The sequence below is a fragment of the Paroedura picta genome, chromosome 4 (genome assembly GCF_049243985.1).
Source record: "Paroedura picta isolate Pp20150507F chromosome 4, Ppicta_v3.0, whole genome shotgun sequence".
Lineage (NCBI taxonomy): Eukaryota > Metazoa > Chordata > Lepidosauria > Squamata > Gekkonidae > Paroedura > Paroedura picta.
The window spans coordinates 36,156,271-36,181,237 of NC_135372.1; the positions used below are offsets into that span (position 1 = coordinate 36,156,271).

At 47.2% G+C, this 24,967-nt stretch overlaps 2 protein-coding genes across 6 annotated transcripts in view; one reads left to right on the plus strand and one right to left on the minus strand.

Moving 5' to 3' along the window:
* The window catches only part of B3GNT3 (UDP-GlcNAc:betaGal beta-1,3-N-acetylglucosaminyltransferase 3), a 35,487-nt gene extending 20,286 nt beyond the window's left edge, over nt 1–15,201 (plus strand). For 3 of the 5 annotated variants that reach the window (XM_077332417.1, XM_077332414.1, XM_077332413.1), the window contains 2 exons: nt 3,730–3,799; nt 11,862–15,201. In XM_077332417.1, the coding sequence (XP_077188532.1) occupies nt 11,869–13,008 (1,140 nt within the window). In that variant the 5' untranslated portion in view covers nt 3,730–3,799; nt 11,862–11,868 and the 3' untranslated portion in view covers nt 13,009–15,201. Of the gene's footprint in view, nt 1–3,729; nt 3,917–11,861 lie in introns of all 5 variants that reach the window. The other 2 variants (XM_077332415.1, XM_077332416.1) reach the window with 1 other exon arrangement.
* Nucleotides 15,202–16,783: 1,582 nt separating this feature from the next.
* The window catches only part of JAK3 (Janus kinase 3), a 44,737-nt gene continuing 36,553 nt past the window's right edge, over nt 16,784–24,967 (minus strand). The window contains exons 21-24 of the mRNA XM_077332412.1: nt 24,504–24,676; nt 23,921–24,029; nt 22,216–22,326; nt 16,784–20,194 (exon numbers count right to left, since the gene is read on the minus strand). Of these exons, the coding sequence (XP_077188527.1) occupies nt 20,078–20,194; nt 22,216–22,326; nt 23,921–24,029; nt 24,504–24,676 (510 nt within the window). The 3' untranslated portion in view covers nt 16,784–20,077. The remainder of the gene's footprint in view (nt 20,195–22,215; nt 22,327–23,920; nt 24,030–24,503; nt 24,677–24,967) is intronic.

Sequence of the window (24,967 nt, forward strand, 5' to 3'; positions counted from 1 at the left end):
TTCTCTTTGCTTCTTTAGTATTACATCTTGTATTTTCTTATGTGTGAAGCAAATCAATATAACTCAGTATATATTCAAGCTTATTCTTTAATGCAAATTTCATATTCACTCTATATATCTGGTGAATATTCGGAAAACCTCCTTGTATCTTCAAGTAATCTTGGAGCAGCTTGCAAAATGTCTCTTTCAAAATCTTCTGGTATGCCTCTAAATCTGTATTTGGCACTCAAGATATCAGTTCTTTGTTTTGCTTTCTCAGTCCAGAAATCTTGTCTTTATATATGATGTAGTGGTTAAGGCAGCGATTTCTAATCTGGCAAGCTGGGCTTGATCCCTCTTTTGTCTACATGCAGCCAGCTGGGTGACCTTGGGTTAGTCACAGTCCTGATAGAATGTGATAGACTCTGTTCTCACAGAGCAGTTTTGTCAGAGCTGTCTCATTCACAACTACATCACAGGTTGTCTGTTGTGGGGAGAGGAAGGGATGGCAATTATAAGCTGCTTTGAGACTCCTCCTCTTTTATACCCTAAAAAGCAGGGTATAAAAACCAACTCTTTTTCTTCCTCTTCCTTCTTTTTAATCCTTAGAATTGCTTGTGTTTTGCCTTGTAGTTTTGTATTAATCTCTGATAGTCCAGTTTATAGTTCTTGATATGTTTTTGGAATATAACTTCCTCAGATTCTTGAACGTTCCTCTGGATATTGTAAGCCATTCCGCAAGACTTTAATGTAGCAGAAGGCTTGCAAATCTTAAACGCTATTAATTTGCAGTTACGCAAAACGTCGCACACAATCTGCCACACTCCTGAAACAGTACAGCAAAAAGCAATTCATTGTAGCGCTTAAAGAGAAATTGGAAAAAGTGGATTCACCCTCCGAAAAGCGCTACACTCTTGCAAAAAATCTGCAACACTAGTGAAAAAGACGTGTGCGTTCCCATTGTTGAGGTTCCAACAAAGTCCCTCCCCCTGGCTCTCTCCTCCAAACTTCCGGCAAAGCGATCGCCATTTTTTTTTTCTCGGAGTGAGCAGAAAGCAACGAACCAGCGAGGCTTCATTCACCCAGCGAGGCTTCTCCGACTACAGTCCCTCCACAGAAGTGCTTTAAAGCTCCCCTAAGTCCCCAAGCACAACACAGTCCCGTTTGCAAGTTCCCTTTATTTTTGGCCGAAGATCGCGCCCGTGCGGGGGGGGGGGATTTTTTTTTTCACTTGGGGGAGCGTGGTAACGATGACTCGCCAGCTCACGTGCCAGCTAGATGGGTCTCTACGTTAGGACGAATCAAGGCATATTTGTTGCAACTGTCAGGCGTTGAAAGAACTCACAACTAGCTTCTTAATTAAAGAAAGCTTTTATTGAGAAGTACTACAAACTCAAGACTGGCGAAGTCAAATCTGACTTGGGTACAGATTTGCTTCTTCTTATCCACCCATTTCTCCCGCCCAAAACTTGAAAGTTCCCAAGGGAGGGGAGGAGGAGAGAAGAGAGTCATGCAATTAAAAACAATGATACATTCTCATGACCTTGGCTGAATGATAATAACGCTGGGCCCTGCCGAGAGGCCTCAACCGGTGATAAGAGTTACAATAACATTTAATTCACTTTTTCTAGATAGCATGAATACAGGGCCTGAGGCAACCAGGCACCAAGCAATTAAAACTGTCATGGAAGAACTCAGGCTAATTTATGACAGGATTCTATCAATCCTGACAGCAACGTGTGTTTTTCTTTTTTTTAAAAAACTGTTCTTAAAGGGAAAGGGGCTTTCCCGGGGCATGATAACAACCGCCCATTGGCGTTTGATTGACGGCCAGGGGCGGGACAAAGCACAGAAAAAATCGCTTCTTGTCTAGCAATTTTTGCAAGACTGGAAACCTGTGGGAAACAAATGAAACGCTACTGAATTCCACTAAAAAGGCAGGTATGCGTAACGCCGAGATTGCAGTTTTAAAAATAGCGTTTCTGCTTTGTGGGACCAATTTTCAACATTGGTCCTTGTGCGGAAAGGCCCTGTGAATCTTCTTCTGAGTTCTTTCTTCAAAGTTGTGTTTGATTTCCCAATATTTGTGATACCTTTTTTTACCAATTCTCTCCCCCCCTGGTCTTCATCACTTTCTTCTGTTCTCCTTTGGTTTTTTTGACATGCTCCAGATGCCGTTGTTCTTTTTGCCCTTATATTTCTGAAAACTTTATTCACACTTTCTTTTTCTATGCAGATCTAAGGGTTTAGAACCACCAATGATAGATATATACGTAGCTAGATAATCTCAACAGCAAATCCCAGGCCTTCCTCCTGCCCCCCAGTCTAATAGGCTATAACTGAGCTCCAGAAATGTTAAGGTGTGGTTTTATACAACTTTTAACCTAGTTTTACTGATGATTCATTGCTTTATCATTGTTTTATGGAGTTTTATACTATGTAAACCACCCCGAGATGGGTAACTGAGAGGAGGAGTATATAAATCTCTAAATAAATAAAAAAACAAACAGACAAATAATTATTAAAATAACCGAACTATAGTGAGTATCTGTTGTACCAGGAAGAGAGGTTATCATCATCCATCTTTATAAATGAGAATTTAAAAATGAAAAATGAAAAGGGTCGCTTATCATTTCATAATCATAATTATGCCCCAGCAAAATGTTTTATGTCTTCTATTAAAGTTGAATCTTAGTAAGTGAGGGATGAAGGAGAGGAATAATATGAGGAAAAGGAATCAGGAAGAGGGTATGGGAAGGGAGGAGAGAGAGAGGGGGGGGAAGAGAAGAAAAATGAAAAACAACAATTAAAGATTTCATATTTATTGTTTCTTATGTTGTGATGGAAGCTGTTGTCAAAGCAGCATATAAAAAAAAAATCTGCACAGCCAATTAAATCTCCAGTGGCCAATTAGAAGCCTTGATGGTCAAAGGCCCCATTTGGCCCCACCCCCTTTCTAAAAAAAGTTGCTGGTCACGAGAAAAGGTGTTGCTGGACACCATGGCACCCACAGGCACTAAGTCGGGGACCCCTGCTCTACTACAAAGGACCCTGCAGTTTGTGGAAGAGGCATTCCCCTTTCTCACTGAGAGGGGTGCCTCTTCTAAGATGGTGCCTTCCACCTGGGATTGCCAGGCCCCTCAACCAGATGCAGGTGGGGAAATTCCTGGAGATTTGCAGATGGAGCCTGATGTGGACAGGGACTGGGTCACCTGCTGACCCTGAGGGGAGAACCTAAGCTCGCATCTTTACAGGGGCTTCAGTGGGGTACAGTACCATTGAGTCCACCCTCCAAATCATCTGTTTTCTGTGTCACTTGGAGACAAGCTGTAATTCCAGGAGATCCCCAGGTCCCACTGGAGGCCGGCATCCCTCCTGCCTCCCCACATGAATGCAACGTTTAGAAACGAGGCAAGCACATTTTCTCAAGGAGAATGACAGGCCGGTGCATGCAGACTCAACCAGCTTGTTGAACATTTGACTAATGTCTTTGGCCTTACGTTTCTTATCAGGGTGTACACTGATTTATGTCATTTAATAAAGTTTTCCATCTTATGATTCCGCAACGTTCTTTGTCCGAACAGCGGACAGTGTTTCTGCACTCTACGTTCGCCTCTGTTTTAGGGGTGAGTGGGAAATAGCACCTCTCTGATCTTTGAGAACTTAAATCGATGGCCGAACTGGGTTGTTGGCTTTTCCTAACCTCTTGGCGTTGGCTGACCTCGCTCAGGACCTGTTTTTCCTTTCCAGAGCAAATACTGAAGAGGGAAGGGAGAACCTGGCCGATGACTCATTCCATTGTAACCAAGAAAGCAAGCAGGTGAGAAAGAAAATCCCATGAGGCTCTCTTGCCGGTTGTGTTCTGCACCCCTGGGGGAGTTGTTGCTACAACACACAAAAGGCTTGGCTGGACGGAGAAGGATCCCGGCTACAGCAGGTCAGGGAAGAGCTTTTTCTTCTGCCCTTTGGCCCTTCCCCAAGATCTCGCTCTGTCTGGTGTACGTGTATGTGTGTGTGTTGTGTCTGTGCCCCTAGGATAATTTTAGCAAGCAGGTGGAACCACCAAGACTTCTCCACCCAGACGGTGCCCTGGGAAACAAGGGGGAAACAGCAGGCGTAACCCGCACAGAATAAAGAACGGGTGTGAGCTTTGTTAGCTGAATGAATATGCAGCAGCGCGATGTGAAAGGCGATGCTCCCCACCCCACCCCACCCTCTCCCCGTCAGGTTTGTGGTAGAAAAGGAATGCAGCCACAACTCCCTGGGCTGGAAGGAGGGTTGCCGAGGTTGGAGCATTCCTGGAGATGGAGCCTGGGCAAGGCAGGGTTTGGAGAGAGAGGGATCTCTGCTAATGCTCCAGAGTCCACCTTCTAAAGTTACCTTTGTCTCCATGGGAACTGATCTCTGTAGTCTGGAGGCAAGTCAGAATTGCAGGTGATCTCCAGAACTTACCTGGAGGCTAGCAGCCCTAGTTCGGAGTTCTAATCTGGCAATCCGGGTTTGATTCCCTGCTTCCCCACATGCAGCCAGCTGGGTGACCTTGGCCTCAACACAGCACTGATAAAGCTGTTCTGACCGAGCAGTGATCTCAGGGCTCTCTCAGCCTCACCTCCCTCACAGAGTGCCTGTGGTGGGGAGAGGAAAGGGAAGGCGACTGTAAGCTGCTTTGAGACTCCTTCGGGTAGAGAAAAGTGACATATAAGATCCTTCCTTCCTTCCTAAGATAGAATACCCATTGGCTAAATAAGCCATGATAACTCAATGGTTCCGGGGCCAGGTAGGGCACTAGCAGCTTGTCTCTGTTGCATTTTTATCCTGCCCTTTCTCCAAGGATCTCAGGAATGTGTCCATGGCTCTCCCTTCCTCCTCTTCAATTCGCAACAACCCTGTGCTGAGGCTATGCTGAAATGGGGGGGGGGGGAGAAGGAGTGCATGTGTGGCTGGCCCAGGGTCATCTAGCATGCTTTGTGGCAGAGTGGGGATCCAAACTTACGTTTTTGTAGTCTCACTCACCACTGGCTCACTCCATAGGGACTCAGTTGTGCATTCATGTCCAGAGACAGTCTTATCTCAAAATGCCTCAGGGCAGTCACTTGGGGGAGGGCAACTTGCCAGAGTGTTTCTCCTTGGTACATGTGTTGGGCTAATGTGGGGATGAGCAGGACCTTTAGTCTTACTTAGGTATTTCTGCACAATTTTTCTCCCTGTGGAGATCGAAAGCAGTTTAAAGCAGCGCTTTCCTTTCCTTTGTTTTATCTCTGCAGCTCTGTGAAGCAGGTGAAGTTGACAGAGAGTCTGGCCAAAGGTCACCCATTGTGCTCCCTTGACAAAGTGGGGCTTTGGCCCTGAGTCTCCCAGGTCCTGGTCTGATACTCTTGACCAGAGAGTTTAAATATGGAAAGAAGGGTACAGAACCAGGTTGCTTTCAAACAGTGAGGGCCTTTCCGCACAAGGACCGATGTTGCCAATTGGTTTCACAAAGCGGAAATGCTATTTTAAATAGTGGAATCTCGGCGTTCCGCATACCTGCATTTGTAGTGGAATCCAGTAGCGTTTCATTCGTTCCCCACAGGTTTCCGGTCTCGCAGGAATCGCTAGAAAGGAAGCGATTTTTTCTGTGCTTGTTCCCGCCCCTGGCCGTCAATCAAACAAACAGCCAATGGGCGGTTGTTATCATGCTCCGGAAAAGCCCCTTTCCCTTTAAGCACAGGTTTAAAAACACACACACACACGTTGTAACGAATATGCCTGGATTCTTCCTAATGTAGAGACCCATCTAGCTGGTGTGTGAGCTGGCGAGTCATTGTTACCACGCTCCCCTGAGTGGAAAAAAAATCCCCCCCCCGCACGGGCGTGATTTTTGGCCGAAAATAAAGGGAACTTGCAAACAGGGGGCTGTGTTGTGCTTGGGGACTTAGGGGAGCTTTAGAGTAACTTCTGTGGAGGGACTGTAGCCGGAGAAGCCTCGCTGGGTGAATGAAGCCTCGCTGGTTCATTGCTTCCCCTGCTCGCTCTGAGGGGGAAAAAATGGCGATCGCTTCGCCGGAAGTTCGGAGGAGAGAGCCAGGGGGAGGGACTTTGTTGCAGCCGCTACATTGAGAATGCACAGGTCTTTTTCGCAAGTGTTGCAGGTTGTTGGCAGGAGTGTAGCGATTTTCTGAGGGTGAATCCACTTTTCTGGATTCACCGGAAATTGCTACAACGAAGAGGTTTTAGCGCTAGTGTTGCAGGACTGTTGCAGATTGTGTGCGATGTCATGCGGAACAGCAAATTAGTAGCGTTTACCATTTGTAAGCCTTCTGCTACTTTGAACTCGTACGGAATGGCCCTGGTTCTCAACCTTCCTAATGCCGCGACCCTTTAATACAGCTCCTCATGTTGAGGTGACCCCCAACCATAGAATTATGCAAGTGTTCTTTCACAGAAATTAAACCAAAACTGACCAATGGCGTGAAGATCCATTGTTCATGTTTATATATAAATTGTTTTTTCCCCAGGGTTTCTCAGTTCAGTTCTGTCTCTTGTCCCACCATACCGATTTCGTTCTTTTCTGCTACGTTCTGTCTCGATTTACCCCGCAACGCTGTTGTGTGGATGGCGCCCCTCCCCCACCAAACGGCTTGCCCTGCCGCGACTCCTGCAAAAGGGACATTTGACCCCCAAAGGGGTCTGGTTGAGAACCACTGCTTTTAAAAAATAGTCTTATTAAGAAGGAGAAAAGCCTTTTTTTGTACCCCACCTTTTACTGCCTGAAGAACTCTCAAAGCAGCATACCCTTCCTTCCTTCACAACAGACAACTTGTCTGGTAGGCAAGGCTGAAAGAACTGTGACTGGCGTACGATCACTTAACTGGCTGCATGTGGAGGAGCAAGGAATCAAACCCAGCTCTCCAGATTAGAGGCAGCACCAAGCTGGGTCTCTTAAGAAGAGAAAAAAGCTTTGTAGAGCAAGAGGAGAGAGAGACCCAACTGTTAGTCATATCACCCATTAAATGTTTAACGAATTTTAAAAAGATATTAAAAATTAATTAACTTCTACCCATTCAGGAAACCCTTCAAAAAACCTCAGGGTTTCACGAAACCCTGGTTGAGAAAGCCTGCCATAGTGCCTCAGAGTTTCCAAAACCCACCAAAGCTCTCCATAAATGCTAAGTAGTAGAATTAACTCTGATCCTATCAGAAAATGAAATAGAATTGTAATTTTACCCCGTTTTGCTTCCTGTTATATTGATCAAATTACTGGACATATTGTATATTGAGGACCACAGTTTATAACATTAAATCATGGAGAAGACACTACAATGGCCATTGGATTTCATTTTCTGATTGGATCTTATTTACAAGAAATCCACGGTGTTTCTTTGCAAATGTAGAATTAACTCTGACGAGAAGCAGCCATTTTCTCTGGGGGAGCTGATCTCTGAAGATGAGCTGTCATTCGGGGGGATCCCCAGCTCCCACCCGGAGGCTGGCATCCCTGTGCCACTCTGGGCAGTCGTGGGTGAAAAATATTTTAAGCGCCCACTGGAAACCTCTGGGCCAGTGCGTCATTCTTGAGTACAGCCTAGATGTGACGATGCGTAGTTGTAGGAATCGCTGGGAACTCTACTCTTGTACTCGGAAGTTACCGCCCTGATGCTCCCTCAACCCTTGACAGGTGATGTCAAGAGAGAACTCCCTGTGCCAAATAAGACCCAAAAGTTGACATAAAACACTGCGCTGTCTTTTCTGTTGTCCTAGCTGGGACTGCTAATCTCTCCGGAATTAAAATAGCATCCTGTTCTCGTGTTGCTTCATTCCTCCTGGCTACATTCCTTACACAAGTCCTCTTTGTTCTGATCTGGGAGAACAGGGTGCGCAGGGCTTCTCTTGCTCAAGGGACTGTTTCCATGTTGCCCCAGGCTACCCTGTCAGAGAGGCTGTGTGGCTGGGTCAGTCGCGGCCAGCAGGAACGCTGCCGTTCCAGTTTCTCCGCCCCTTAAAGGTTGTCTTTGGTCAGCAAAATGGTGTTTCCTTGGGAACACTTGAGGGCTGGCAGGGCCATCAGAACAGCCGTCAGGGGATGGGGGAGAAACACGGCAGGAACATGAACATAAGATGCCTGGAAAAAGCACAATGTTTCTTTGTGACAATGTGTCATTGGGACGCTGGGGGTGACACTCTGGTTTTTGGGCAAAATTCTATGGTAGAATTAGCTTCTTACCATAGAGCAGGCTTTCTCTACCAGGATTTTGTGAAATCCTGTGGTTTCTTGATGGGCTTGGAAGGGTTTTCCAAATGGGTGGGAGTTCATGAATATTTTATATGAATATTTTTTCATGAATATTTTATAAATATATATATATATATTATATATTTTAAAAGATTGTTAAACGTTTATCGGGTGATATGGCCATATATGGTCTTGCCAACCTGCCACCCCTCCCAAATGGCCAATGATGGGCCCGGAGGGAGTGGGAAGAGTAGGGGCTCCAGGTGGGTGGGTGCACAGCAACACTTCCTGGCCATATTCTGCACGATCATGCCACTTCTGGGATTTCTGGGAGCCTGAATAATGTTTCAGGGGCTATAACAGTAAAAGAAAGCTGAGAAAGGCTGGCCTACAGTTCTGCCTGAAAACCAGAACACCTCCACCCCCCAAATCACTAATGTCAGTTCTGGGTGATGGAGAAATGTCACCTTTTTTTCAGGCTCCTTGCCTGGCTTGGGGGGAGATTTCCCCTGGTTTCTTAATCCCCTGAAAAGGTAGGGGAGGTGCCAACCTGGGGAATCTGGCAGCCCAAGCTGAACTCCTGCTCTGCATGCAGAAAGTCCCAGCAGTGCTGGTTCCAGGATTCGGGGGCCCTGGGCAGACAGTGCTTGGGGGCCCCCTTCTGCCTAGCATCCCACATGCTTCCTTTCCATCCATTTCACACCTGCCTGTCCCCTCACCTGTCTGTGCACACTTCCTCTCTCACCTGTAGGGTTGCTAGCTCTAGGCTTGGAAATATATGGTGATTAGGAGGGTGGAGCCTAGAGGGGATGAAGTTTGGGGAGGGGAGAAGCCTAGGGTGGCTAGATCCTCCCTGTCCATGGGTGAAGGATGGGGAGGTAGGGCTGCCAACAGGTTGGGAAACGCCTGGAGATTTGAGGATGGAGCCTGGGGAGGACAGGGACTTCAGTGAAATACAAGGCCATGGAATCCACCCTCCAAAGCAGCCATTTCTTTCCAGGGGAACTCTCTAGTCTGGAAACCAGTTGTAAAAGCAGGAGCTCTCCAGGCCCCACCTGGAGGGTGGCAAGCCCACTCACAAACCCTCTCGTTGCCTGTGCTCACAGCCACCCACTCCATGTTTATGCCTTTCCTGGAGAGCATTGTCTGTTGCGTGCAGCTTGTATGTGCACCACCCACCTATCCCTCCCTATCAATGCTGGGAAGGAGGAAGCATGGTATTGGTGTGCATGCAAATCAGTGCATGCAAAGAGGTGCATGGCTGGGGATTGGGGGTCAGCGAGGACAGTCAAGGCAAGGAACAATCAGGAGTACTTTGTCCATTGTCTTCCTCTGCACAGTGGCTTCCTTGTTGATCTCCCCTCCAAGTGCTAACCCTGCTTAGCTTCTAAGCTCAGGCAAGAGAGGGAGAGATGGGACCTGTCTGGCTGCTATCAGCAAGGCAGGCTCCCCGAAAATGAATTAACCTAGAATAATTCCTGAGATGGAATCCTGGAGTTGGAAGGGGCCATACAGGCCATCTAGTCCAACCCCCTGCTCAATGCAGGATCAGCCCTCAAGATTTCCTGGGCAAGGCATAAAAACCAACTCTTCTTCTTCCATGTATACTTAAGGCAGGCAGTTTACTCATAGGGAATCGGTAGAATCAGCAAAATCGGATATTCAATAACTAGTGCACTACAATATTAGAAGACTGGAACCATCAAGAAGGACAGGAGTATATCATATTAACATGACATATTAAACAGTACCAAAATTAAATAAGATTCTACTTACAACACACTCTACATAGCAATAAAGGCCATCTGTGTAGTGTTTAGGAGCGTGGATTTCTAATCTGGAAAGCTGGGTTTGATGTATGAGACTTGTCTTGGCAGTAGTATATGTGAAAAGGAACTGGGGGTCCTAGTAGACGATATACTGAACATGAGTCAGCAGTGTGACTCAGTAGCTAAAAAGGCAAACAGGAATTGGGGCTGCATTAAAAGAAGTATAGTGTCCAGATCACACAAGGTGATGTTGCCAGTTTACTCTGCTCTGGTTAGACCTCACTTGGAGAACTGTGTTCAGTTTTGGGCACCACAGCTGAAGAAAGATGTAGAGAAACTGGTGGGTGTACAAAGGACAGCTACAAAGTTGATGAGGGGTTTGGAGGAAAGGTTGAGGGAACTTCATCTGTTTAGGCTGGAGAGAAGACGAACAAGAGGTGATATGATAACCATCTTCAAATACTTGAAGGACTGTTATATGCAATGTTCCCCAACCCCTGGGCCATGGACCGGTACCGGGCCGTGGAGCCCTCGGTACTGGGCCGTGGCGGGAGGGAGGCATGGGTGCTGCTGTGCCAGCGGGCGCACCTCTCTCCCTGCCCACGGCACGCCGGTGCGGCAGCTCCGTGTTTGTGCCCACCAGTGCCCCGGCGCTGTCACCTCCCTCTCCCCCCCCAGTCTCCAGGCCTCCCTCTCCCCTCCCCCCCGGTCCCCAGCCCAAAAAAGGTTGGGGACCACTGAAGAGGATGGAGCAGAATTTTCTGTTGCTCCAGAGGATTGGACCAGAACCAATGTTTTAAAATTAATTCAAAAGAATTTTCAGCTCAACATCCGGAAGAAGTTCCTGACAGTTAGAGTGGTTCCTCAGTGGAACAGGCTTCCTCCGGAGGTGGCAAGCTCTCCTTTGGAAGTTTTTAAGCAGAGGCTAGATAAACATCTAACAGAAATGCTGATTTTATGAACTTAGGCAGATTGTGAGTGGGTGGGCAGGTAGTTGTGAGTTCCTGCATTGTGCAGGACACTGGACTAGATGACCCTGGAGGTCCCTTCCAACTCTATGATTCTTTGATTTTATAAGAACCAACTATTCTTCCTCTAATCATTTATCCAAGTAAGTTTGTGAAACCATTTTGTACTGTGCTGCCTTGTTCCCTGCGCGGAAGAGTCTTTGTTAATGGGCCAGTTTTGCATTGTTTGTGGAAGGCCAGGGGCGCTGGAGCTTTCTTGACCTCTTTGGGCAGGCCATTCCACAAGGTGGGGAGAGAAAGTACACATACAGGCAGTTATTGGTTTTGCCCATTTGCGGGATGGCACCTGCAGAAACCTCCGCTGACGTGAGGGGCTGTCCTGGTGGAGCGTAGAGGGACAGGCGACCCCAGAAATAAGAGTGGTCAAGACCATGAAGGGCTTTATATATGATGGCCACGGCCTTAAACTGAGCTTGGTAATAAATGGGCAACCAATAGCGGTGATGGGAAGTGCCGTCAAGTCACAGCTGACTTCTAACGATCCCGTCAGGTTTTCAAGGCAAGAGAACGTCCGAGGTAGCTGGCCATTGCCTCCCTCTGCGTCTTGACCCGAGTATTCCTTGGAGGTCTCCCATCTAGCCAGGATCAATCCTGCTTAACTTCCAAGATCTGACAAGATCAGGCTGGCCAGGGCTATTCAGGTCCAGCAACCAATGGAAGGCATACCTTAGTAGAAGGTGGGGTCTCTTAGTAAAGTGAGGGTGCACATTTTCATTATTCTGGTCTCCAGCTGTAGACTGAAGGATCCTCTGCAAGTTAGATTAAGCACAGATGGATATGGAGTGTTCTTTTCCTGGGACAGCAAGTTCTTGAAATGTCTAGAGGTATGTGCTATTCCCCCCCCCCCCATTGAAATCTTTGATGGTCTTTCAGGTGAAAAATGTCACGACGTTGGTGCCACGTGTTGGAAGTTGCTGTCCTGGTCTTCGTTGGGTTCACCGGGTTCTTGTTCCTCATTCAGAGCAACAAGAATGGTCCTGACCTGAAAGAGGTGATAGACACTCCCATCACCATCCCAACAATCATTGCTGAACACCCCAAGCCCATTGCTGAGTGCCAGGAGAACTTGTCGGTGGCCAACATCTCTGGATTTGCCGAACTGCCTGACCATATCAAGGACTTCTTGCGATATAAGCACTGCAAGGAGTTCCCTCTGCTTCTGGATGTTCCTGATAAGTGTGGAGGCCCAGACAAATCCTACAACACCTTCTTGCTCCTTGCCATCAAGTCATCGCCAGGGAATTATGACCGGCGTGAAATAATTCGCAAGACTTGGGGCCAGGAACGGACATACGCAGGCGTCAATATCCGGAGGCTCTTCTTGGCGGGGCGGCTGGCCAATGATCGTGATGCTTGGAAGACTAACCAGCTCTTGAAGATCGAGGCAGAAGAGAATGGAGACATCCTCCAGTGGAACTTCCATGACAGTTTCTTCAACCTGACGCTTAAGCAAGTCCTCTTCCATTCCTGGATGGAGGCCCGCTGCCCTGGTGTACGTTTCGTCTTCAATGGGGACGACGATGTTTTTGCCAACACGGACAATATTATCCGCTACTTGCTGGATGTTCCAGGCGCGGGAGATTCACACCTCTTTGTGGGGCAGCTTATTACCAACGTGGGTCCCATCCGGGAGAAGTGGAGCAAATACTATGTGCCAGAGCAAGTGACTGCCTCCAAATCCTACCCCCCTTATTGTGGCGGAGGGGGTCTCCTTATGTCTGGCTACACTTCACGCACCATCTACAAGGAATCACTGGGCATCGAGCTCTTCCCAATTGATGACGTTTACTTGGGGATGTGTCTCAAGAAAGCAGGGCTTAAACCTTCTTCCCACATGGGCATCAGGACGGTGGGTGTGCATGTGCCTTCTGCCAGGTTGGAGTCCTTTGACCCCTGTTATTACAAGGAACTCCTACTGGTCCATCGTTTTGTGCCCTATGAGATGCTGGTGATGTGGAGAGCCATCCACCGACCCAACTTGATCTGTGGGAAGAGAGTGGAAGTTTATCAGAGTCTCTGAAGAGCGTTGGGGTTACGAGGGGGACAGGGTTTGAAATGAATGCTGACAATGGACTATATATTTATTTTTATTGGCTTGTGTTTGATAGCCAGTAACTAATGTGACTCTGGTTCCCCAAATGACCCATTGTCCAAAGGAAGGGTGAAAACCATTTTAGGGATGTGAAATGTTAAACTATGACTCAGGGAAACAACAATGAAGGATGGATGGTTGTTGATGTGTTCTAAAATGTTGTTCAAAGGCAAACCTAACCTGATTACTTGCTTATGGTGAATTCTTTCTAGGGTTGCCTGTCTCTGGGTGGGGCTTGCAGTTCTCCTTGAATTACAACTGACCTTTAGAACAAGGAGAAAAATGGCAAGTTTGGAGGGCAGACTCTGTGAAGTCACATCCCTTCTGAGCTGCTTGGCCCAATCCCTGCCCTATTCAGCCTCTGCCCCCCAAATCTCCAGAAATTTCCCCCCCCCCTGGAGTTGGCAACCCTTGGCCCCTCCATGACATTTCAAGGTCTGTTGTAAGCTGAATCCTCTAGGGTCACAAGTACATTGTGTTTAAAGTTGAAGCAAAATCTCAGGCATACAGACAGATGCTACCTCTTAGAACAGATGTACCCTCTTTGAAGCCCATTGACTCCTGTGGACTTAAAGGAATGCAACTCTTCTTAGGATTGCACTGTGAAATATTCAGGGTTCAAACAACTGAGAGAGGCAAAAATCTGTGCAGGTGTGGAGGGAGGAAGTGGGATTCGTGGACTTCACACATGTGTTCAGGAGCTACAAAATTCCCTGCATTGATGCAGTTGTTGATATTTGTAGTTACCCCCCAAAGGATGCACTGGATGGGTCAATGTGAGCTTTTTGTTCATGTTTTGGGCCATATTGGGGCAAATCTCCATGAATCTGGAAGCCACAGTGGAGTGGAACTGCTCTCTAGGCCTTGACTTTCCTTTGTTCACAGTTCTTGCCTATAGGGTTGTCAGTCCCCAGCTGGGGCCAGGGCATCCCTGGGTTTGGAGCCTCTTCCACTGGTTCAAGGCTTTCAGAAACCAGGAGTAGAGAGAGAAGAAGCAGGAAGTAAATGTGACATACCCGCATCATCCAGAAGCAATGTAGGCATGTAGGTGATTTAGGGTGGGGGTGGATCTCTGGGTTTTGGGCACAGGGACATCTTGTTTAGTTTTTGCTTCTTCCTTACTCGTTTTGATAAGTCCCCCTCCCCATCCTCTGCCGGCTGGTTCAATCGACCTGGCAAGTTACTTGCAAATAAACTCCAGCTGAGCTGGTCACTGTTCTTGATTTGCCTGACCAACTACACCCAGATCTTAGGAGCTTCGGAACAAACGTGACTTGTTTTAAGATCCTGGAATAAACGTGTGCATACACATTAACGTCCTTTTATCGGTAGCTGAATTGCACAATATTTGCTTTCTTGTTTTAACATTATATCACTGCATTTAAGTTCCTTATCCTGATCGGTCACACCTCTCCTCCACGGCAAAAACCTTGCTCAGTCAGCTGTGTTTCCCCATGACCTGGACATTGGACCAGGGCCTAGGTTTTGACTGCAAGCCCTTGGCGTGGGCCCAAGCAGAAACTGCGGTGATTAGTAGGTGATACAATTGACCCGGGAAAAACAGAGTGCTTTACATACCAGAGCTGATATTTCAGGTAACGCAACATTTCCTCCTCGAGAAAACAGAATCGCCTTGTACAAATGTATAGTCTTTTTGCCCTCAGTCATAGCAAAAAAAGACTAGGGAAGGAATGCCATCGGGTCTAACAGATGGGCTTCTTTTACCCCACTGGAATCTCACTGCCACCAAATTATTTTAAGATGGGTCTCCCTTTTGCAAAGAATGCAGTTCCAGTTTGGTGTAGTGGTTAGGAGTACGGACTTCTAATCTGGAATGCCGGGTTCGATTCTGCTCTCCCCCACATGCAGCCAGCTGGGTGACCTTGGGCTCGCCATGGCGCTGATAAAGCTGTTCTGACCGAGCAGTAATATCAGGGCTCTCTCAGCCTCACCCACCTCACAGGGTGTCTGTTGTGGGGAGAGGAAAGGGAAGGCGACTGTAAGCCGCTTTGAGCTTCCTTCTGGTAGAGAAAAGCGGCATATAAGAACCAACTCTTCTTCTTCTTCTTCTTCCCTCCCCTGATCAGTGTGTTTCAAAATAAACCTGATCCAATTTTTCTACGTTCTGTCTTGTTTTAGTGAACTCATTTATGGACGAGATCGGGGTACTTGCTTAGACTTGCATGTGGAGGATTATTTCTAGCGAACAAATATGGATGAGTAAATACTGAAAAAATGGGGGGAAATCTCGACTCTTTAGAGGTGTAGACATTAGCCTGGAAATCATCGTCCTCTGATAGTACCGTGCTTTGTGGAGAGATGGGAAGCCAGCTGAATCCACAATAGAAAAATGGACAATGGAAAAATGGACAATCTACCTTGCTCACTAGCTAGCTATTGGCATCCTAAATCTAACAAGCAAGCTATCTGTCGCAGGTAAGATTGACAGCTCTGGGCTGCGAAATACCTGGAGATTTTGGGGGTTGAGTCTAAGGACACGGTTTAGAGAGGGGAGGGACTTCAATGGGGTCTGATGTCTTACAGTCTTAACTTCCACAGTGATCATTTTCTCCTGGTGAATTGTTCCCTGTTGCCTGAAGACCAGCTGTAATAGAGGAAGCTGTCCAGCCACCATCTGGAGGTTGGCAACCCTAATCCCCTTTTAAAAAGAGGATTATTGGAATGTGCAAGAACAGCAGTTGCCTCTGGGAGTTCATATCTCTCTGGAAGAAGCTGAAAATTTCCTTCCCCTCCCCTGGCCTTTTAACAAGTGTGGCAATTGTTTACATTTCGTATTGCTATGCTCTTTGTCTCATGAGCCTGAAAGGAGAAGATGGGAGGTATCACTTCAGTAGCCACTTTACTGATTCGATACTCCAGCTTACATTGATTTTTGCCTTTTTACTACTTTGCTATATAGTCTTGCTGGATGTCCTTCAGAAAGAACCTCCCATCCCCTTAGATTCTCTGTTCGTTTTTCTCAATTTGAGTTCCTAAAACAGAGGTCCCTCACCCTTTTATGCCTGTGGGAACCTTTGTGATTCTGACACAGGGTGGTGGGAGCTACCACAAAATGGCTGCCCTAGCAGGTGGAGTCAACAACAAAATGGCCGCTGCGAGATGTGAAGAGAATTGCAAAATGTCGCAGTTTGAGGGCCTAACTTTAATAATCACTCTTCAGGTATTCATGGATAATCTTTGCTTAACAGGATGCCTTTTAAAAGGGAATATTGTTTGAAAATGTTTTCTTGTACTGATCTTTATGTGGGGGTGGCAGACGCTACCAAAACAATGTATTTTGAATGTCTGCCCAGATCTCTAATTGACAGTCGGAAACAGTCCTGGGCAAAAGCCCTGTATGGCCCTACCGCCTTTCTAAACATACTTGGCAAAGCACCACGTTGAGGACTCCTTTCCTAAAACAATGGTGAGGTACAAATTTGCAGGGGGGGAGGAATCACAGAGAAAAATAATCACCCATAGGGCAGGATCCAAGCTACATCTTCCACTGTAGCCTGCTTATCTCCACAAAATATTGCTCCTGGGGCATAGGGGCCCCTGAGGAATGACATGGGGGGAGCTGGTGGGGAAGAGGAAATTGGTGGGGAATACCAGTCTAGTCTGGATCCAACACTTGGTGTAGAAAATGAGATTTATCAGGAGGAAAAATCATCACATGTATTTCAAAAATCTGATCTTTATTCAAGGTAAAGGTAAAGGTAAAGGTATCCCCTGTGCAAGCACTGAGTCATGTCTGACCCTTGGGGTGACGCCCTCTAGCGTTTTCTTGGCAGACTCAACACGGGGTGGTTTGCCAGTGCCTTCCCCAGTCATGACCGTTTACCCCCCAGCAGCAAGCTGGGTACTCATTTTACCGACCTCGGAAGGATGGAAGGCTGAGTCAACCTTGAGCCGGCTGCTGGGATTGAACTCCCAGCCTTATGGGCAAAGCTTTCAGACGGCTGCCTTATCACTCTGCACCACAAGAGGCTCTTTTATTCAAGGTACTTGAATACAAATACTGAAACGAAAAACGTTCACAACCAAACATGTGTAAGCGGAAAATATTCTAACATACATGTGCTATCTACCCCTCTAAAAGGGGGGGGGGAGTCTGTGGGAATGATTCCTTTTTGAATCTGAATTGAGATCCATGTCAGAAAATGCAGGTGCCCCTGTTAGGAAGGAAGAATTGCCCGGGTTATTTGAATAGCATGACCTTTCTGTGTGGAATGGACAGATCTGCATTATAATGTTTGCTGCTGCAGAGTTCCTCTTAACTGAAATATATACTAGAATTATGATATTAATAAATTGGTGAATGTTTTTAAAAAGAAGTTTTTAGTAATGCCTATGAGGGGGAAGGAATATATGCCTGTATCTGCAACAACTTTGTGGCCATTGCCTTTAAAAAGCAAGGTTGGCATCTCTGGGTTGGGAAATTTCTGGAGGTTTTCAGGGTGGAGCCTTAAGAGGGTGGGGTTTAGAGAGGGACCTCTGCAGTGTGTAAAATACCAGACTGTCCATCTTCCATAGGAGCCGTTTCCATCGCTGATGTCTGGAATTCAGTTGTAAATCGACACTGGCTGTCCAATAAAGTCTGTTTCATTCCAAAAACAAGGGGCTTTCCGCACTCCTTCAAAATTGCACAATGGTTACTAATTGAAAACGCTACAGTTTTGCCATTATGCACAACGTCGTCGACAATCTGCAACACACCTGAAACCGATCCGCAAAAAGCGCTTCGTTGTAGCGCTTTTAGGGAAATCCCAAAAAGTGGATTCACCCTCCAGAAAGCGCTACACTCCTGCAACCAATCTGCAACACTAGCGGGAAAGTTCTGTGCGTTACCATTGTTGTGGTTTCTGCAAAGTCCCTCCCCCTGGCTCTCTCCTCTGATCTTCCGGCGAAGCGATCGCCATTTTTTTTCTCCAAGTGAGCGGAGATCAATGCACCGGCGAGCCTCTGTTTAGCCAGTGAGGCTTCCCCGTCTGCAGTCCCTCTGTTGACAGTCACTAAGCACAATCAACACAGAAGCCCGTTTGCTGATGTATTTTCCCTTTATTTTTCACACTGTTTTCGGCCGAAAATCGCGCCCGTGAGGGGGGGGGTTCACTTGGGGGGAGCGTGGCAATGATGAAACGGCAGCTCAAACACACTCGCTAGCTGGATGGGTCTCTCCGTTGCAACGAATCAACGCAGATTCGTTGCAACGGGTGTGTTTTTTTTTTTTTAAAACCTTTCTTAAAGGGAAAGGGGCTGTTTGGGAGCATGCTAACGGCCGCCATTGGCTGCTTGATGACCAGGGGCGGGACAAGCTTGGCAATAGCGCTTCCTTTCTAGCGATTTTTGCCGAGACCGGAAGCGTGTGGGAAACGATGGAAACGCAACTGGATTCCACCACAAAGGCAGGTATGCATAGCGACGAATTCCACTATTTTAAATGGCGATTTTTCGTTCAGCAAACAATTTGCTACATGGATCCCGGTGTGGAAAGCCCCCAAATGTTTCCCTTTTTAGAACGGTACAACACAACTCTTAAACCCAAACTGGAAATCACCAAAACAAGGTCCTAGGCTCTTGCCCCATTTTTGTGGGAAACCCTTTCCTCAATGGGAAACCCCTTCCAATTTTGGTTTAAGAGTTGCGTTGTACTGTTATAAAAAGGAAGACACACAGACATTTGTTTCTGGAATAAAATAGATTTTATTGGACAGCCGGTATTGATTCTCTTCTTGGCTTCAGTCTCATGGTTCTTCTTTTGTTTGGCGTTGACCCCACCTGGAAGTTGGCAATTAGTAAAAAGCGATCATACAGCCAGAAAAGGCAGCAGGCAGTTGTCCCAATGTTGACCTTCTCTGTATCTGAATGGTTTGGGGCTTTTAAAAAGATTAGGTAGAATGGTGGTTCTCAACCTGGGGGTTGGGACCCCTTTGGGGGTCAAATGACCCTTTCACAGGGGTCGCGACAGGGTGAGCAGCTTGGCTGGGATAGATCAAGATAGAGCATTCATCTGTCTGGAGCAGCAGAAAAAAGCGAGGTCAGCATGGTGGGACAAGAGGCAGTGCTGAACTGAGAAACCTTGGGGAAAAAAACAATTTATATACCATCATGAACAAGGGATCTTCACACCATTGGTCAGTTTTGGTTTAAGTTCTGTGAAAGAACACTTGCATCATTTTATGGTTGGGGATCACCACAACATGAGGAACTGTATTAAAGGGTCACAGCATTAGGAAGGTTGAGAACCACTGATGTAGAGGAAGAGGAAGAGGAAGGGAGACCTATAAAATTTCAGGCACAGCCTGGAGAAAGTGGATAGAGGGAACTTTTCCTCCCTATTCCATCATATAACTTGGGGGTCACACAGTGAAGATGTTGGGAAGAAGACTCCGGGCAAAAGAAAGACTTCCTGCCCACAACGATGCCTGCCTAACTTATGGAACTCACTACTGCCTAAATGTGGAGAGGATCCATCCAAAAGAGGTTGTATTTGAGGGAAGACATCGCCAAATAACAGTGCAGCTAGGATAGCAAAACGGAACTTCTACGTTCAGGAACAGCACAGCTGAGAATACCCATTGCTGAAGGAGGGAAGCAAACCGTCAGGGTGGTCCATTGTCACACAACCGGATTAAAGCCTTCCTGGGACCATCCAGCTGGCAGGCGGGTGGGCAGTACGGGCCTCTGGTGTGATCCGGAACCATCTCTTGTTCCTTCTGGCAATGTACAATCGCATGCAAGCTTCTATCTCTTTGTTTCTCCGTTCGACTGAATGTGCTGAAGTTGTTCCCGCACACAGCTCTCAAGAGGAGTTACCAATATTATTTTTACCATATATTTTTTTTAAATGATCTATGTGGAGGGAGTGGACCCTATGGAGAACTAGCAAGCTTAGAAAGCGAGCTGGGTTTCATTATTTGCGTTGCTCTTCTGCTGTGCATCGTTGGCAGCAGAGTGTGTGGGGAGAACAGTGTTACAGCTGCTGCATCTCCTTCTAGCCCCGGGCTTTGCTGCGTCCGTTTCTCAGAGTCTCAATTTGGGGGCTGAGCTCGCAGAATCGGGGCCTCTGGTTCGGCATGAAGGCCCAGCAGGACAGCATCAAGTCATAGACCTTGGAGGTAGACAGAAAGAGCGAGGGAGAGAGAGAGAGGGAGAAAGAGAAGTTACTGGTGTTTGTGCCCCTCTGGAGTGGTAATACATGAAATGTCACCCCTGCCTTTATTGTGGGCTATTCCCTGTGCCACAGTCCCACTCATTCTCCTTCCTGTTGGAATCACAGAACCATAGAGTTGGAAGGGGCCATACAGGCCATCTAGTCCAGCCCCCTGCCCAACGCAGGATCAGCCCAAAGCATCCTAAAGCAGTTGTGCCCTGTCCTATGCCCCCTTGCTTCAGCCTGCAGGAGGAGGAGATGCTTTACCACAGAGTCAGTGATATAGATATGTTGAAAACAGAACATAGTAACCCTGACCGCTTCCTTTTCTGATCTCTCTGATGCCGTCCCTTTAAGGCTAGGCTGAGTCTTTCAGAGACAACTTCCTGTTTCCTGCTTTTCTTCTTCCCCTTTCCTCCATCTTACTGCCTGCAGAATGGTGGGTTTGGAGCTGCTTCCTGTATCTCTCCCCCTCAAAGTACCTAGATTAAGTTATGCCTTTTTACTACTTTGCTATATAGTCTTGCTGGATATCCTTCAGATATCCCTCTCCCCTTAAGATTCTCTGTTCATTTTTCTCAATTTGAGTTCCTAAAATAGAGGTCCCCCACCCTTTTAAGCCTGTGGGCACCTTTGAGATTTAAAACCATGTCTCCTGGTTTGGCACCTTTCCCCCCACTTCAAAGGTTTAAGAAACCAGGGGAAATTCCTCCCATAAAATAGGCAAGATGCCAGAGGAAAAGTTTTATTTCCACCAACAAGTGACCTAGGGATGTTGGTAATTGGGGGGTGGGGGGGGACACAGCCTGGGAATGGCTCCCTCTCCTTCCTTTGATCTCCCACTTATTGTAGTTTTACATGGCCTTCCATGGAGACACATGTCTCTGCAGGAGTGTCCTGTAGAGCAGTGGCCCCCAACCCCCGGTCCGGGGACCGAAACCGGTCCGGGGATCAGTCGGTACCAGGCTGTGGCTCCTCCTCATCCTCCTCCCTGGCTGCTGCCTTGGAGGCTGCCCTGCCACTCTGCTTCCGGCTCACCTTTGGTGCTCTCCAGCGGCCGCCATGGCTGGGGCTCCCCCTCGGAGTGGCACTGCGCAGTTGCTGCTGGCAGCGCCCCCCAGTGGGCAGCGGGAAGTCAGGGGTGCCGGCGGGAAAGCAAGTGGAGCAGGGGCTCAGGCAGCAGCGGTGATGTCCCTCAGCAAAAGACTACCCCCCCCCGGGCCTCAGTAAAATTGTCAAGTGTTGACCGGTCCCCAGTGATAAAAAGGTTGGGGACCACTGCTGTAGAGAATGCCCTCCTGTTCCACACATGATGCCAGGTAAGCCAGCCATTTGTGATAAGGAAAGTACTCTTTTGGTTCGGCCTCTTTCTCTTCTTTCGACAGCAACCTGAATAGGAATTGGATCTACTTGAATAAATGTCAGTTTTTACCTTTAGCATTGTACTTCATGGGAGATTTATTTACTGCCCTTGAGATCACACTTCTGCGACTGGGCAAATCTCTGCTATATTAACCAAAATATCCCAATATGAATTGTGCTCAGAGGAGTGGTAGGATCCATATCATCATTGTTATTAGGGTGTTTTGGAATTGAATCTCTCTGTACTGAGGCAGGCTACCTCTGAAAACCAGATCTGCAGTAATTCAAAGGTGGTCAAACTCCAAGGAGGACCTGGAGATGTTAGAGAATTACAGCTGATCTCCGATGACAGAGGTCAGTTTCCTGGAAGAAAATGGCTGCTTTGAAGGGTGGGTTCTGTGACGCCATACCCCACTGAGTGTCTTCCCCTCTAACCCTGCTTTCCCCCAGGCTGCACCCTCAAATCTCCAGGAATTTCCCAACCTGGGATTGGTAACCTCAAATAGGAGTCTCATAATGCAACCCTAAACAGAATTACAGCCTGTGATCTTTGCACGTGTGGGAGTGCTGCTGTCTGACTTTAAATCTCAAACTTCATATTCATGTTGCGTGTTCACCTCTGTGGGGCAACCAGCCGGAGGAGAAAGCCGCCTGTTCCCCTTCAGGAGTTCCAAAAGCCGACAGACAATCTGGAGGGAGCTGCTGTGCTCCATCATGCGGAGAAATTCCTAGACAGAAAACAATACTGCTTAACAATAGATTTGAGTAGGTAGCTGGTTGGTCTGAAGGAGCAGAACAAAGTTTGAGAGTCCAGTGGCATCTTTAAGACCAACAAAGTTTCATTCAAGATACAAGCTTGCGTGTGCTTCATGAGAAGTGTGTGTGTGCACACTAAAGCTCACACCGAAGCTTTGTTGGTCTTAAAGCTGGGTTCTCAGACTTTGTTCTACTGTTTAATAATGTTCCGCATCTGTGTGCATATTGTTGAAGTAAGCAGCTCAGCATGCCTGGACATTGGGTGGGTAATGTATATGCTACTTCACTCTACGTACGTACGTGCTATCTCCTTAAATGGGAGGCTTCTCTCTCTGTCTTAACCTGGGGGCTGCTTTCTGACTCCTCCACTCTCTTTGTGCTTTGTCCTCTCCCTTTCTTCACATGGCCTTCCATGGAGTTCCATTTGTCCTCCCCTTTTCTTTACATGGCCTTCCATGGAGTTCCATTTGTCCTCCCCTTTTCTTCACATGGCCTTCCATGGAGTTCCATGTCTCCACAGGTCTCTCCCACTGAAACAATGCCCTCATACTTTCATACACACAATGCTGGATTTAGCTGGTCACTTGTCATAGGGAAAGTACGTTTTAGATGAGGTTTCTCTCTCTCCTTTCGACTGCAATCTGAATGTGAACTGAATCTACTTGACAAAATATAGGGTTTTTTTTGCAGCAGTTATTTATTGTCCTTGGTATCACCCTTCCATGAATGGGCAAACTCTGCTGTATTAAACAAATAACATATTATTGGGAATGTGACAACAATAGACAGCAGTAGATTCTCCACATTCTTTTTCTTGTTTTAAGAGTCCAACCTGTGTTAATTCTGCCCTTGCTGAATTTCACTGTGACTAGGGGAATATCTAAAATTAGTTCTGGAACCAGAACATGTGCAGTGTGCAATAGTTTTCAGTGTCTTCATCTGCATTCTGTGTTATTGATGCACATCAGTAACACACTGCAATAAAGCAATCTGGATACCAAGCACATGGTGGCATGAAGAGTCTTTTTGTGTGGTAGTTAACTGATGCAAAGGGACAGGATTGTATGTTAATAAAGCCCTGATCAAGACAAAAGGGATAAGGATAGCCTTACGATTGTTTTATTGCAGGGTTTTACTGTGTGTTTGCAGATGGATAATATGTGGGGATGACAGTCTAACCTGCATGCCACAGAATTCTTTATAACATCTGGAACTGGAACATGATTGTTTCTTGAGCATTAATTCCACCCCAGAAAGCAGAGAACATAACTTGAGAACCTGAGAAGGAATATAGAGAGCGCTGGGGGGGGGGAGGATTCAGTACCACCCTTAGCTTGTGGCCATGGGAAACCAGGGCCCATTCTGCACACAATAGATAATGGACTTTCAATGCACTTTAGAAGTAGATTATTCTGTTCTGCACAGGAAAATCCAGCTGCAAAAGCACATAGAAAGTGCATTATCCAATGTGTGCAGAATAGGCCCTGCTTGAAAATCTTCTATTGGCCAGATTTCACAGAAACAGTCAGCTGATGTCTTGTGAGAATGTCTTTTCCCAGCCCTTACCTCTGAGATCTTGCTGCCATAGGTGAAAAGTTCATACAGGACAACGCCGAAACTCCAGACGTCTGATTCTTGGGAGAAGATGTTGTCTGCTAAAGATTCTGGTGCGTACCTGTCAACATGTAGCACCGGTTTGAACGTGGGGAATTGGGGAAAGAGAAGAGGGGCACAGCGAGCTGAGTGAGTTCAGTTTTGTGAGCAGGTTTGCAAAAATGGCAGTCATCAATATCGGGCTAGGATGGGAGAGACCCAGGTCCCAATCCCCACTCTGCACAGGAATCTTGCTGGGTGCCTTTGGGCCAGGGTCACTCAGCCTAGCTGACCTCACACGGTTGGCGTGAGGATAAAATGGAGGAGAGGAGAATGAGTTTGCAAGCTGCTGTGGGTCTCCAATGGAGAGAAGTGTGGGGTATAAAAGCAGTCAAATAATCACCCCCTCCCCACCCAAGCTAAAGCTACCAACCTAACCCCACCTCCATTCCCTCATCCTCAGAATTCAACGTAGAATCCAAGGATCTGCCCCCTTTGCCCAATCACACCCAGATGCTCCAAATGCCCACTGGGGTGACAAGTGTCCCCCTCCTACCAGAAAATGGGACTCTGTCCAGGTTCTCGAACCACATAATATTCCTTCCCATGCGGGAGAATTTTGGCGAGACCAAAGTCCCCGATCTTGACGCGGTTTTCGTTTTCCACCAAGATGTTCCTGGCAGCCAGGTCTCTGTGGATGTAGCGCCGAGACCCCAGGTACTCCATGCCCTGTGATAAAGTTGGGACGATGAGCGGGTTCAAAAACAACCATTGCTATTTAGCACCAGAGGAGTATTGGAGCCCCTCTTTCTCTCTCCCTGCCCCCAATATCTGGTACACTGTCTCTGAACATGAAAGTTGCATTTTGCTACTACAGCAAACAACTTCTGATGGACATCTCTTGCCATAATCACAGCCCTGTTGGATCGGGCAACACTCTTAGCTGTGCAAGTTCCAGCATGCTGGTGGTCCCTGGCCCCAGAGCTGTGTGCCTCGCCCTGGCCCCAACATGGTGGAATG